The sequence below is a fragment of the Camelus dromedarius genome, chromosome 21, assembly GCF_036321535.1.
Source record: "Camelus dromedarius isolate mCamDro1 chromosome 21, mCamDro1.pat, whole genome shotgun sequence".
Taxonomy (NCBI): domain Eukaryota; kingdom Metazoa; phylum Chordata; class Mammalia; order Artiodactyla; family Camelidae; genus Camelus; species Camelus dromedarius.
In genome coordinates, this window is record NC_087456.1 from 7,677,448 (window position 1) to 7,692,928 (window position 15,481).

Below are 15,481 nucleotides of genomic sequence, written 5' to 3' on the forward strand. Positions count from 1 at the left end.
ATTTATTTCCGCCCCCCCCTCCCATTTCTCATTTGGTAACTGTATGTTTGTTTTCTGTGTCTGTGAGCCTATTTCTGTTTTGTAAATAAGTTTATTTGTGTCATTTTTAGATTCCACATATAAGTGATATCCTCTGATATTTGTCTTTTACTGTCTGATTTATTTCACTTTGTATGATAATCTCTGGTTCCACCCATACTGCTGCAAATGGCATTGTTTCACTCCTTTTTATTTCATATCCTTTTATATACCACATATATATATATATACCACATCTTTATCCAGTCATCTGTCAGTGACCATTTAGGTCCATTGCTTCCATATCTTGGCTATCATAAATAGTGCTGCTATGAACATTGGGGTACATGTATCTTTTTTCTTTTTACTTTGCAAGGAAAGAATATATATTTTTGCAAACATTTACACACCTTATTATATACCAGGCTACACCTGTTGGCTACTTCAATAAGAGAGGTGAATGTATCTTTTTGAATTAGAGTTTTTGTCTTTTCCGGTGCCCAGGAGTGGGACTGCAGGATGATATAGTAACTCTATTTTTAGTTTTTTAAGGAGCCTCCATACTATTCTCCATAGTGGCTACATAGCTTCATTTCTTGATTTGCCTTTGCTTTAATTGCAGCTCAGATGCAAACTCTAAATTCCGCACCCCCCATCCCATGCATTACAGAGCATAGGCGGAAACCCCACAGCTCTACTATTGGGGAATGGATTTGGAGCATATGTAAGGAGAGGCATAATAATACAGATACTCTTCTTCTGTGGAATTGGAGTCACAATCACAGCCTAAGGCATTGGAGCTGAGCAGGCTTGCGGGGTGGGGAGAAAAGGGGTGAAAGAAATGACTCCATTGTGACTCAGATGGGGATCGGGACGTCATTTCAGCGGGATATGCACTGCAAGCCTTCTCTGAGCTGAACAGCAGTCTGGCTCTGGCAGCTGTTTCCTGCGGGTGCCAGGTCTCTTGTCAGTAACTGATGCAGTATTGCATTTGCGGCAGATCTGGTTGTATCTGGAGCTTCCATTGCTGCAGTTCCACAGAGGGGGTTTGCTAGCCCTGTAGGAGGATTCTGGCTAGCCAGAAATCTGCCAAGCTAGCGCTCAACCAGAAATAGTTCTAGCTTTGACACAGCAGAGGCTCTGAGCATCAGTGAGGATGAAACAACAGAGATTTAAGTGCTGTTTGTTGGTGAAAATGTCAACTTCTTGAAGACTGATTTCCATTCGGTGGTACTGGAAACTGTGGAATCTGACTGACAGTGAATGGTTTGCTCGCCTAGAAATCTGGGTGCTTGTTTCGTTTTTGATTTGCCATTATTTATTTGCCCTTGAGTATGGCTCTTTCTGTCTCCCTTAAAATATCCTGACCCCTCACCCTGCTTCATAAAGATGCAGAAAAACAGTTTGAAATCGTGGGAGAAAGTATAAAAAGTAGGGAGTTTGGGTCCTAAAGTCAAGCTTCCTGGGTTTGAATCCCAGCTCCACCACCTAGTAGCTTGGCTTCTTTAAGGGTCAGTTTAAAACAAGGATGAAAGCATTACCTACCTACCTGAAAGATGGTTGGGAGGCTGTCTGCCAGAAGAGAGCCCAAATTCTGACACTGTGCCGGAAACACAGTAAATTGCTCAATAAATGAATATTATTGTGTCTGAAGCAGTTTCTCTTAAATGATTTAGCAGATTCCCGGTTTCAATGTTCTTTCAGGATCTGGAAAGACTTGGAGAGTTTTTGGTGGTGCCTCACATCACATGGCCAGTTTAGGTTTTTTTTTTTTTTTTTTTAAATTAAAGGCTTTATGTTCCCCCGGAGGACAAGGACCAACTAAATGGAAGGGGTAAATGTCAGCATTATGGTTTTTCCCAGGGGTCTCTGTCTGACTGCCTCACCTGGCTTTGGTTGCAGAGATCCGCGCTCAGCTCACGGAGCAGATGAAATGCCTGGACCAGCAGTGTGAGCTCCGCGTGCAGCTGTTGCAGGACCTCCAGGACTTCTTCCGGAAGAAGGCTGAGATTGAGATGGACTATTCCCGCAACCTGGAAAAGCTGGCAGAGCGCTTCCTGGCCAAGACACGTAGCACCAAGGACCAGCAATTCAAGTAGGGACTCTATGGCTGTTACTTTTAGAGCTCTTGGGAATAGGGTCTGGGTTGGAGGGAGGCAGGGTTTGCTACCGGGATCCGATTGTATTTATGAAACCCATGGCAACCCAGTGACTTCGGACTGGCTGAGGGTTGAGAGCCCTCAAGGACTTCTCTTTTTCCAGATCAGTGTTACATGCAATTTGACATCCTGGAGAGATCAGAATAGATAATGAACCATGCTAATAATAAGAGCAAATGCCTTTATAGCTCTTCCAATGTGCCAAGTATGGTTCTGAAGGCTTTACATATATGTTAACTCACTTAATCTTCACAACTCCATATGTTGGTTATTGTTATATCCTCAATTAACAGATGAGTTAACTGAGTCATGAAATTGTTAAGGAACTTGCTCAAGGTCTCTCTTTCTCTCTCTGATGCACACACCCCTAGTAAATAAACAGCAGAACCGGAACTCAAACCCAGGCAGTCTCTGACCCCAAAGTCTGTGTTCTTAACCATTTCACCAAACTGTCTTTAACCAGAAGAAATGAATGTTGTAGCTGTACATCTAAGTCACTGCACAGACAGTTGCTAAGGTCACTTCCCTCTACATTTCCAGTATTTTATACCCCTGGCCTCTTCACTCTGTTCTCACTGACAGTGGCCTAGTTTAGATCTCCATCATCTTTGCCTGAATGGTTTCGGTACTTACTGTATCATCTACAGCAGAGGTTCTCAATCCTAGCTGTGCATTAGAATTCCCTGGAGAACTTTTTAAACATACTAAAATCTGGGCCCCACTCCAGATCAATTAAATCAGAATCGTTGGGAGTGGGGCCTGGGTAACAGTGTGGAATAAAATCTTCCCAGATGATTCTAAGAAACAACCGGTGTTGAGGACCACATGCTACAGCTTCTCCCCATTCTAATCTGCCTGATCCACTGTTGTCAGATTTAGTCTTCCTGGATCACACTGGGGCATCAGGCAGTTTCTCTGTGCAGTGGCTCCCCACCATCTGTGTTCTTGATACTCAGGATGTGGTCTCCCAATATCAGCACCACCTGGAAGTTAGAAATGGAGAATCTCAGGTCCCACCGCCAGATCTGCTGCAACAAGATCCCCAGGTGATTTGTATGCACAATTAAGTTTGAGAAGTGCTGCTCTGTGTGCAAAGGTGTACGCTCCTTGGCTAGGTCTTCAGGCCCCTCTGCATCTGGCCTGACTAGCTTTCCAACCTTATTTCCTGTTTCTGCACCACTATACCGTAGCCAAAGGGAACACTAACTCCACTGGGCCTTTGCTTATCCTGTTATGTACAGTTTGGTGCCCATTCTTCACATCTCTGCAAGTTGAAGCCATACCCAAGTTGTAAGACCCTTGGCAGATGCAACCTGTTTCAAGAAACTTCCCCAATTCTCCCAGAAGAGTATCTTCCTCTTCTCAATTCTTACAGCATTTTTGTTGTTGTTGTTGTTCTTTTATTAGGGCATCCAGCACTGTCTGCTTTATGTTATCTTCCCTTAGTATAAGCTTTTCTGATTCATCTTTCAGTCTCTCACAGCACCTAATGTAATACGTAATATGTAATAGATGCTCACTAAATATTATTGGAGGAGTAAATGAATGAGTGAATTTAAGAATCAATGCCGGTGCATCTTTTATTTCCCTCTATTTTCTATTTCTGTTTATCGCCCTAATAATTTGGGACACAATTTAACTTTTACAGGCAAGCTCTGATCAATGAATATGGAGCTAAGGTTAAGGAGAACATATGACACTTTCACTCTAAGCCAGAATGAGAATTTCCTCCAGATGTTTTGTCCTCAGAGTCCCTTATCTTTTCCAAATCCTGTTCTCTTTATGATAAGCAATCCTGGGAGAATAAAATGTTATTTTAGTATGTGATAAATGATGATTGGGAGGAGGAATTATTTGCTTTAGAAAAATGGTTCAAAGTTGGATTTGTTCTCTTGACAAACTCCTCCTAAGTTTAGAATAGTAGTTGATTTTTAGTGCTTGAGGACATATTAGCTAAAAATTCATGTACAGATGTGCTAAATTGCTCTGATTAAGATCACATACAAAGAATAGGGTGTTTTCTCCAAGGCTGGAAGAATTGATTTCCCCTCTGATAAAGCTGGTACCTGGCCTCATTATCCCCAAACAACCAGTAAGTATTTATTGAGAGCCAGGTATGTACAGGTATTGGAAGATACAAGACAAGTTTATTGTGTGTATCCATAGGGAGCCATGTCTGGTCGAGGAGAAAAGATTTTTAATTCAGGAAGTAATTAGAGGCTAAGGCAATAATGGTCTCATTAAGAGATCATTGGTTTTATGTGGAATATAGATAAGAGGTCAGCAATAAATCCTCAGAGATAAAGGATCTGGAATAGTCAGGAGCGTTTTCATGAAGCGAGTGGGACTTAGGCTTTAAAGGCAGATTTGTGTAGGAGAGAGCAGCACGTGCAGGAGGGAGGAAGCAGGAATGTTTGGTGGTGAGGGAGTAAAGGGGGTGGTGAGAGATCCAGTTTCATTAAAAGGAAGGTTCTTGTGCATTCATTCAACAAATGTCCCATTGCACATTGCTTGAACTTCAGGCTAGACGTTGTCCCTTGGGATGTAACAATGAACAAGCACCATCTTCCACGTGGCACTTACAACAGAAGGAGGAAACAGGCATTGAACACATCACACGGTGCGATGAGTTAAGTGTTGCTAAACGAAAGGACAAAGGGCTATAAACACTCGTAGAGGGGGCTTCGCCACTCCTTTGGCCGTCACTTTATGATGAGGTTACTGTAATAGCTTCCTGTCTGATCTTTATCCTGAGTAGCAATCTACTTATTCAACAGACCCCTTTTAAATGGCTGCTGGGTACTGTGTTCTGTGATGATTCCTACAGAGACTAAGATAAGCTCTGGAATCTTCACTAACAGGGAAAAGAGACATGTAAATAATACAATGTAAAAAGCGCTTTAGCAGAGGGATGAGCAAAATATTATGAGAACACGGATATTTTCCAAAGCAGTGGAAAATGAGGTTTAGATAAGTAGAACAGACACCAAGTGATGGTTCTTTGATAGACAAGCAGGGGGATTTGGATTCGATGTGACCACATAGCAGTGAGCCCTCTAGGTTCTTACATGGGGAGAGAGACATGAGGAAAGATGGCAGAAGAATGAATTTTTATGCCAGAAAAGGCCAAGGTGGAGGTTTCAGGGGATAATCCGTGTACAACATGAGAGCCAAAAAGAATGGAGAAGAAGGAATACATTCAAGAAGTATCCAAGAAACTGAAAAGGACGGGATAACGGATTGTGTAAAGAATTCTAATGATCAGAGGTGACCCAGTATCTCTAACCTGGTGACCTGAAAGAACTGTGGCATCTGTAACAGAAGTGGGGATGTTGTAGGAAGACCCGTTGTGAATAGTGAGCCTATTTTGGACACATTGGGTTTGGGGCACTGGGAGGCTTTTGGGCATCCAGGTGGCGAGGGACAGAAATGACTAGAAATAAAGGGCAGGATCTGAAATACAAAAGTGATTATGGAAGATATGAAATTATATGAACTCAGGAGAGAGAAAGAGAAGAACAAAGAGCTAAAAGCAGGACCCAAGGCTTGGGCACACCAATTCTAGGAAGTAGTCAAAGTTACCAGGAGGAGGGGAGGGGAGGGAAGGAAGAAGGAAATGGAGGAAGGAGAGAGGGAGGTTTTTTTAAAGCTCTTAAAAAGATGGAAGGTAAGGTGGGATCGTGTTGTCTGATGGAACTACGAGTCTTTCAAGTAGAAGATATGTAAAGTTAATCCCATCAGTTTCTTATTGCTGCTCTCCCAGGTATAAGGCATTGCGAGAGAGGCAAAGATGACTTAAATGAGCCCCAAACGAAAGAGTTGTATGAAGCATATGAAACTGCTGATGTTTGGAGGACAAAGATGGTGCCATAGTGGCAATTTCATGTGGTACAGCCTAGTGGAAGAGGTGATGAGACACGCACACAAGTGCATTTAACACAGGCAAGATGGTTAATCAGGGAGAAGCTCAAAAAGGGAGTCCAAGGCAACATCCTCCTTTCATAGATAATGTATTCCTGAACGTGTGCAGGAAAGTCAGATGGTTGACGTCAGACCACAGTTTTACATGGAGTAGGGGGGGTTCTCTTACTATAAATATATATGTGAAAATCTGGGTTATACCTCATCTGATAGACTTTTAGCATTCTGTATCTCATCTGTAATTTTCTTCTTTTTGTCATAATTAAACTCATGTTCTGCCTGCTCAAGTCCAGTGAGCATCTCAGGCCTCCACGTGGCTGACGATCTGTAACCTTGTGTTGTTAATCCAGGGATGAGACTCTGCTTCTCAGCGTATCACTGGTAACAGCGCTTGCATTTTCCCACTTTCCACTCACCTCTGTGTTGCAGAAGGAACCAAGTCTCCGGATGTTTGCATGCACAAGCGTCACTGTAGGGACAGCCACGCGGGTGAAACTGAACTGGCCCTTGGCAGGCAGAACCATCAGGCCAGGCTCGAAATATTTGTTAGCAGCTGAAAATTGACATTTTTGGCCCAGGAAGGGCTTTTTAGGCATATCTGTTTTGGTTAGGATATAGGTTTGGCAGCTGTCATAGACCCAAATAATTGTATCTTACACAAGATAGAGGTTGATTTTTTTCTATCGTGTTGTCATCTGGGTGTTAGCCATCCAGGGCTGTGTGGAGCTTCCGTATTCCATCCCAGGAGTGTTGCCCTTGTCTGTGTGACCCAAGATGGCTCACTGTCACTGTGTCCCCATTGTAGCCAGTGGGAAAAGCGAAAGGGCAAGGGGCAGGTACATCCTTCCCCTTTTCAGGTGCAGTCTGGGAGTGGCACATGTATCTCTTCAGCTCATATCCAACTGGCATGGTTACACTGAGCTGCAAGGGAGGCTGGGAAATGTGATTATTATTCTAGTGACCAGAAAGTAGAGTTTCTATTAATATCGAAGGAGGGGAAACATGGTAGGGGACAATTATCAGCCTCTGCCGCATTGTCTGTGTGATGTTTGAGGAGGCAGGTGTATGAAAGACCATGGCCGCTATGTAAAGTGCCATAAATGCACAGAGAAGTGAGGGCTTTACCGAGGTGAAGTTCTGTGAATGGGAAATGGAAAAATAAAAGTGCCGATGCAACGTATTTGGTTTTTAAGCTTAATTCAGTGGAGACAACGCAGACGTTATAAAAGGAAGATAAAAAGATCGGGAAGGAAGCATTTTAGGCAGAGAGAATGGTGTCAGGAAAGGCACAGAGTTGGGAAAAACAAAGCTGATAGGTTACTCAGCTGTTTTGCTGTAAAGAACAGGAGTAATAAATGTGACAAACACATCAACCTGGAAAAGTTGGTAATGGACCAGATTACAGTGGCCCCTGAATGCCAGGTGACACGAGTTTGGGCTTTATTCTGCAAACATGGGAGAGCCATTGATAGTTTTTGAGCATAATTATGGATGGCTGTGCTTTGGAAAGGTAACTATGGCAACAATGCATAAGATCAGTTGGAGCAGAGAGACTGGAGGGAGGAGACCTGCTAAGAAGGGATGGCAGTGGGCCTAAGGTTAATGTGGGCCTAGACTGAAGTCGTGCCCTGGGAAATGGAAAAGATGGATCAGACATGAGGGCAAGAAGCAACTGAAGTCAAGGAAGCTGGGACAGAGGAAGGGCTTTGGGTTTCCTGGGTCTCTGGAGTAGCAGTTGTACTATATTTTCATTCAGCCAGAGAAGCGTAGCCTGGATTTCGCTGACTCGAGGGCTGGTCCCTAGAATAGTTCATTCTCTGCCCAGAGCATCTCAGCGGGCACTCGTCACCTCCCCCGGAGCTGTAGCAGCTGTTGGCCCAGCAATGCCATGAATTTGTCTCCCTGTGCTGCCAGGAGAGCAGCTGCCAGCAGCGGCTCTGGACAGACGCGTCTCCGGGCCATGGAAATTATTCAACTTGGGATGGGGTAGTTGGCCAGGGCCGAAATTGGTCTACATGGCTTCGTCCCACCCTTTTCCAGGCCAGTTTCTCAACCTGGCTAGATTTCAGCCCCTCCTACTGGGTTAGGTTGGATATTTTTATTACAGTTTTAAGTGACCGCATTGAGGGACAAACGATGCCGAACTGCTATTTTCATCTCTGGGACAACTTCTTACCCTGGAAGCCATTACTCTGTCACTCTTTGGCTTTGCTTCCTATTCTGCTTTTCTCCTGCTCACCTTTTGTCCTCTCCCACACTGCCTCAGTGCAAACACCTTCATTAAAGCTTACACTGCTCTGACTCCATTGCAAAGTCTGACCCTGTGGTCCACCCCCCGCTTCCTCCTGCAGATAGAACTATAGTGATTATTCGACCCTGTCTGACTCTGCTTTATTTGAGATAGGTAATATGGCTTCCTCTATCCCTTTGAATTGTGGGAGGACCCTGTTAATGTCTGAAATTCTGTCTGCCTGGTTTGATGAAGAGCAGAGATGTAGTACTATGTGAGGGTAGGAAGTCTTCCTAGGGAAGACGTTCTTGCATTTTCTTTGGCTCCTTGAAGCGTCTAAATGTATTGCCATTTGTTGCTAAGCCTTTGATTGTCTCTTTTAAGTGGAATCTGTGTTAATATTGCCCAGCAGGACTCTAATTGATAATGCGTTGGCTAGTTTGTTGGTTTTTTGAAATAGACTTGCTGTAAATTACCTTTCAGTCATAGCTCATTTGGTTTTGATCTCCTATTTTTAATAACTCAGTTCTTTCTTTTATTTTGAGGTAGGATTTTTTTTTCTGTTGCGTTTTTAGAGGAATACTCATACATTTCTATCCTGCTGTGTTCCTTACAGAGACCTTCTGCTACTTCATAACCCACTGCCAACATCTTTTCTTTCTTCTAGCTTTTCCTTCTCCTCAACAACAAATATTTGTTGAACATTTTTAAGGTATTACTTTAGACTCTTAGAGGAGAGAGATCCAAAGAAGTAGAAGTATTGGTTCTTTCCCACAGGACTTTATATAATCTAGGCAAGGATAAATTATGCTTGAACATAATAACACAGATCTTCAGGGTAAGGTAATATGTGGCGAGTACCAAGTGTGTGCTACAGAAGAAATGATGACCTGTTGGTGTGTCAGGAAACTTTGAGGGAGGAAATGGGCATTTTGAACCAGACCTTGAAGAAAATGGATAGGATTTTGATAGATGGAGAGAGAGGGAGGGGGAGGATGTTGTAGCCAGGAGGAAAGTCCAAAACAGTTTTGGGGCTCAGTGAGTAGACTGGTTTGGTTGGGGTGATGAGTGTATATGGAAGAACTGGACAAAGGTAGATGGGACCGTAACACGGAGAGCCTTGTCTCTTGACTGAGAGATTTCACTGTGTACAGTAGACACTGGAAACTGCTGAACGTTTGAACAGCTAGATGTCCAAGCTGAGATACGGACCCCACTTAAGGAAGATTAACCTTAACCTTAATGGTGGCAGTTTGCTAAATGATAAGGGACTTGAGATGGTAAAACCAGTTGCCACGGGAGGTAATAAGGATCTAAATTAGGATGGGATGATAGGAATGAAAAGAATAGAAAACTGACCCTTCAGTCCATTTAGCAAGTATGTATTGTGCTCTTACCACGTGCCAGATACATGCCAGGCCGACAGATACTGCCCCCTCCACTCCTGGAGCTTACAGTCTAGAGACAGATGGAAAACACCTGGTGCAGGAAGAATCTATGGGAATTGCTGACTGATGGGATTCGGGTTTCAAGGGATCTTGGAAGCATAAAAGAGAGAGGGCTGTGGAGTTTCTTCTGGACTTGTGTGACTGGGAGATTGATGGTGCCTTTAATAGAAATACCAAAGTTAGGAGAAGGAGCTGTTTTTGAAGGGCTGGAATATGAGGAATTCAGTTTTGGGGTGTTAAGTTTAAGATATTGGAAGAATATTGAAGCTGACATTTCTGTAACTGACAGAAAATGAGTGGCTGTATTCAAGGCTAAGGATCTGGACTGTATTCAGAGCTAAAGTGTGGGTTGTTGGTAGAGATTTGGGCATATTCATAGAGAGATGATGGCTGAGGCTGTAGAAATGTTTGATTTCCAACAGTAAGGGTTTAGGAGTGTAAAAAAAAAAGGGAAACATTCTTTGTATTGTCTGTGGTACTCAGACTGCGGCGAGGGAAAAGGGATTTAAAAGATGTATTTATTTGTGCATTCATTCAATACACATTTGGGGAACCTAATTATGTACAGATACTGAGCTAGGTACTGGGGATTGGAACAAGACAATATCCTATTCTCACTAACATTAAATTAGCAGTATATTAAGGAAATACACATGGAAAGTAAATCTGTTTATTTGGCTGGCTACAAGTGTGTAACTATTGGAAGGGATGTGAGGGAGCAGGACTTAGGTATCTCAAGAATCTGGTAGACATTCGACCTGCAGTACTCCTTTCAGTGGGAGGTTAAGTACACAATAAATTAAAGTGAAATTCTTGTAGCGTCCACATTCTTGGCCTTGGGCCCCATATTTGTATGTGCACTGTGTCTGCAGGTACGACACCTATCGTCAATGGATTTCTCCTCTGGAATTGAGTTCAGAGTTGTTCATCAGCCTCACAGGTTAGCACTGGGTTCAAAAATAGTCATTTGACCATGGAGAATATTATAGCTGTGATTGCAGATCTGAAAAGGGTGGAGGACCAAGAAGTTCCTCTTTGAGCCTGGGGTGACTTTGAGGAGACAAGTAGGAGGAAGCAAGAAGCTTCCAGGAGGAAGAACTCCTTACTTCCTGGGACCAGTGGGCCACTCACTGATTTTGGACATATGTGGGAGCTGTTTGTTCCTTCAGGGAAGGTGTTGCCCAGAATTAGCATCTGGTGTTGAGCAAGGATTGACTTCCCTTTGCCATGGCTCAAGCTGCCTTTATTTAGAAACTAACCAGGGTCCCTTGATGAGATTTTCCTTGGCCTGGTCTATATAGAAGATTAGGTGGCGGTTGGGTCCTTTTTGGAAGAGTTGAGAGGTCTCCTCACACAAGAATAAAACGGGATAGAAGAGGCACAAGGGAGTTTGAGGAGGTCAGTGAGACAGAGTGGTGGCCAGTCTTTTGAACAGAGGAAGAATTCATTTGAAAGCTCTTTGGGAGGCTTTATTACTTAGCAGGAAAAGCTGAGAGCTTTAATCCAGACAAGTTTAGTTCTTCCACACATAGCTGTGTGACCTTGACCAAGTCACTTAACCCCTTTTCACTTCAATTTTCTCATCCTTCAAATGTGGAGAGTAATGCGTACCTCGAAGAGTTGTTCTAAAGACTAGATATATGTAAAGCACTCGCCTAGTCCCTGTAACTTACTAGATGCCCCCCAAAATGGTAGCTGGTGTAATTATCATCACCCCAGAAGGAATATAGCATGATTGTTAAGATCACAGGTTCTGGAATCAGCTTTCCTGGGTTTGTAATCCTGGATCTTCTACTTACCAGCCATGCGATTTTAAATGAAGATTCTTCGTTGCTTTAGTTCCTCCTCTGTAAATTGTGGCTGGTAATGGTCTCCACCTCATGGAGTGGTTAGGCTGATTAAATGAATTAATACATGTGAAGCCCTTAGGACAGTGCTTGACCCATAGTAAATGTACATAGCAGGGTTAATTCTCCTTGTCCTTGGGAGTTGGGATCAGACATAGCTATGGTAGGTAAAACCCTAGTAGATTAGATTCGCTGTTTACTCCCTGTGCAGAGCTAAGCATTCTTAAGCCTGGCCCTGGGTATCATGTCAGTCTTCATTTACTTCAGTGACCCCCATGGGCCCTGGTGAATGACAGACTCTTCCTGCCTCCTGATTTTTATGATACAGATGCACTGGGCAGGAACTATGTAATTACGTGACTCATTATATAATTGTATGGCCAGGTCCTATAAAAACCCAGCAATTGTATGTTTTGTCCTTTAAGGTGTCTTGTTGACAAGGTGTCCTGAACTCCCTTGAACCAGGTAGTTAGCCCTGGCATGTTATTTTTAGATTCAAGCTCATAATCATCAAAAGGAGGATGTTTGTCACCCTCTGATGTCCTTGTCCTCATGGAGTTCATAGCGAGCACTAATTTCCAAATCATTAAATGTGAGCATTGAGGTCTGCAGGTCCCAACTGTACCGCCAGGTAAATAAAAGAAGGCCAGTCCTGTTCAGCCTCCCGCAGGGGCCACCATCAAGACCAGCAGGCCAGGGCAGTGCAAACCCATAGCAGACTGTGGTTTGCAGGGTTGTTTGTCTCATGAGGCCAAACAGAAGCTCCCAAGCTTCTGCATAAATGGCTTCCGATCATCCTTTTAGGGCAGGGAATGGTGAGAGCAGGTCGGGGCAAAACATGCTTTTATGCACAGTTGGGAAGATGTTGGAGGCTGGGGGCTTCCTGTGTCTCACAGGCTCTGCCATTGGAATGGCAGCAGGACACACCTCAGGCTTCCAGCTCACCGGAGCTCAGACTCTGGTAATCATGTCCCTTAACAACAGCGCTGGCTGGGCACAGGGAGCTTTTTGTAATCATTTTCTCTGCTCTTGTAAGCCCCATAATAATTCTGTAGTAGACACAGGAAGCAATGTGCTGCAGATTCACAGGATCTTTAATTCTCAGAAATTCATAGCCAATTAAGTGAACTGACTTTGATCCAGTTCTCTTTTAAAGGCAAAAGCCATGTCATCTTTATTGGGAGCTGACTGTGTTAAGTGGGAGGGTTTACAAGATAAGAAGGAAAGACCGTCTCTGCCATAAGGACTCTCATAATTGAAATGGGGGAAAATCAGACAGGCTGGGAGAGAATAATAAGCACACATGTGCGCATGGGCACATGTATCTAAAAATAGGACCTCATGCAAAGTGGGTTCCCGCAGTCACCAGGAAGGGAGGGAAGGCGGAGGGCTCAGGAGGCACGCGTGCTCGGCTCAGCCAGGGAGAGGTAAAGGATAGCAGTTATGTTCTCAATTAGATTTGGTCCCAAGTTAATTGAAGTAAAGACTTTAATATCTGATTTCTGTGCTGCGCTGAAGTCTCACACTGTGAAGAGAAACAGAGTCATATGGGAAGAGCTCAGTATTAATGAAGGATTTAGGGAGAATGAGAAAAAAGTAGGGCTTGGGTTTTTCAGAGTTCAGATCCTTTCTGCTATCTCCTGCCCGTTATACACCCTCACCGATCATTGGATTGTGGCCCCTCGGGTTTTCATTCAGGGAGGATCAATGTATATAGCTTTGTTTGTTTGTTTGTTTGTTTTAACATGTTTTGGGTCTAGCTGGTTAAAGAACCAGGATTAGAAAATGAATCAAACAAACTAGGATTATCTTCAACTGGAGGATGCTGAGCTGTGTTTGCCGATTTCTGCTTAAGCAGTTAGGACAGGGCATCCTTGCATGAAATTCAGACATCCCTCCCTGGCAGCCTCCGTGTTAAAGTAGAGGTTGCAGAACAAGTCTGGCAGCTCTCAGCCTGAACCCTTGTAAACAACAGATGTTCATAACTAAGTTTGGGGGTGGGGGTAGGGGTTTCTGTTGATGCTTGAAATTCTTTGAATTTACAGGCAGCATCTCGAGGATTTAGCAAAAGGAGGAAGTTGTCCAGAATTGATGCTGCAGCGTACAGGTGGAAATGATGCCTCGAACATTTCCTGTGGAAGACAAAGCACAGGCATTGAGTGGACTCTGAATAGAGAGCAAATAAACCCAGGAAGGCAGGCACAATGAAGAAAGGTTCGGCTTCTTAGGTTTATTGACTTCCTGCCCTCCTCCCACTCCTCCTTTTTATACACGGACTGGATTTGTCAGCCACCTGCCCGCTTCTGTTTTCTCTGGTCCTGAATGGAAATGTGTGCCCTTACCTACCACCGAGTCCTACATACACACGCCTGCACACACTCAGGCAGGCGTGCTGCCAAGTCTCTTCCGTTAGCACCTCCTGAAGCCATTCAGGTGCTTATAATATATGGATTAAATGCTATCGTTAGGGGCTTTGTCTTGGATGCTAACCTTATTCTTGCGTTCTCAGTGTTGGTTTTGCCAGGTCTTCATTACATCATTCACTGGAAATGAGTGGAGATAATGTGGCTTGTAAAGATTTCAGTGCTGTCTTTTTTTTAATCCCCACTCCACTCCCAGCCCCCAGATATACATACTGAGTTTCCAGACAGATGATGAATAATTAGGAAACCTACTTAACAATATAGTTCAGGGAAGGCATATGGAAAAAAAAAATATATATATATGTATATAATATATATCTTTAGTAGGCTTTCTTGACTACTAAATTAAAAAGGCTTTAGAAAAATTCTCACCTTTTAATCAAATGGAAAAAAATGATTTACCAAGTCTGGGCCCTTTGTGAATTAGCATAGAAAGGTTTGGTGAACACCAGTCCTGGTATATGAGGTTTATTTATTCTTTCAGCAAACATTTATTCAGCACTTATGCTAGAACTGTTCTAGGAATTAAATAGGCACAGAAGAATAGCCAGTTATCATTTAATGTGAGATATTTTAAGGTGATATATGTATGTGTGTGTGTTCTAACAAGGTATAAAGTTCAAGATTAAGGAACCAGAATTGGTTTTTTGGGGGGTGGTAAGTAATTAGGTTTATTTATTTATTTATTTATTTTTAGAGGAGGTACCCGGGATTGAACTCAGGACCTCGTGCATGCTAAGCATACACTCTACCACTTGAGCTATATCCTACCCCCGTAGAGCCAGGATTGTTGAGTCGACCCTTTTAGTCACCTGTAATATATGTGATTCGGTAATAGACAGTTGGTTTCATCTTTGTTATCAACAACCAGCAGGTTTCGGCAGGTGCTGGGCTCACAGAGATGTATAGGGCCCAGCCTCTGCCCTCAGAAGGCTCATCATGTCATGTGGAAGACAGAAGGTTTATGAAAATAGATGACACAAAGTAGCCTGCATTTACTGCCAAAGGAAAGATGAGAGAAATGATTTCATTTTCATCCAGAATGGGATCTTTAAAAATTTTGGAGGACATCATTTTAGAATTGCAGAAAAATTGCAGAAATAGTACAGAGAATTTCTGTGTATCATTTACCCAGATTGCCCCAAAAGGTTAACATCTTAACATTTGCTTTATACTTCTCTTCCTTTCTCTCTCTCCATACACAACTCATGCACATGCATATTTTGTTTTTCCAAAACACTTGAGTGTAAGTTACAGACACGATGCCCCTTTAATCCTACGTACATCAATGTGTATTACTAAAAGTAAGGTTGTTCTCTGACCTAATGGCAGTATAGTTATCCAAATCAGGGTATACATATTGACACAATAATATTATATAATCCACAGACATTCAGATTTACCATTTTTTCCGAATATTTTCTTTCTGTCAAAA

At 43.0% G+C, this 15,481-nt stretch overlaps 1 protein-coding gene across 6 annotated transcripts in view; it reads left to right on the plus strand.

Annotated features, from left to right (window-relative positions):
* The window catches only part of SRGAP2 (SLIT-ROBO Rho GTPase activating protein 2), a 235,092-nt gene that overhangs the window by 88,878 nt on the left and 130,733 nt on the right, over positions 1-15,481 (plus strand). For all 6 annotated transcript variants that reach the window (XM_010991346.3, XM_010991348.3, XM_010991347.3 and 3 more), the window contains exon 3: positions 1,921-2,113. In XM_010991346.3, coding sequence (XP_010989648.1) covers positions 1,921-2,113 — 193 coding nt within the window. The remainder of the gene's footprint in view (positions 1-1,920; positions 2,114-15,481) is intronic.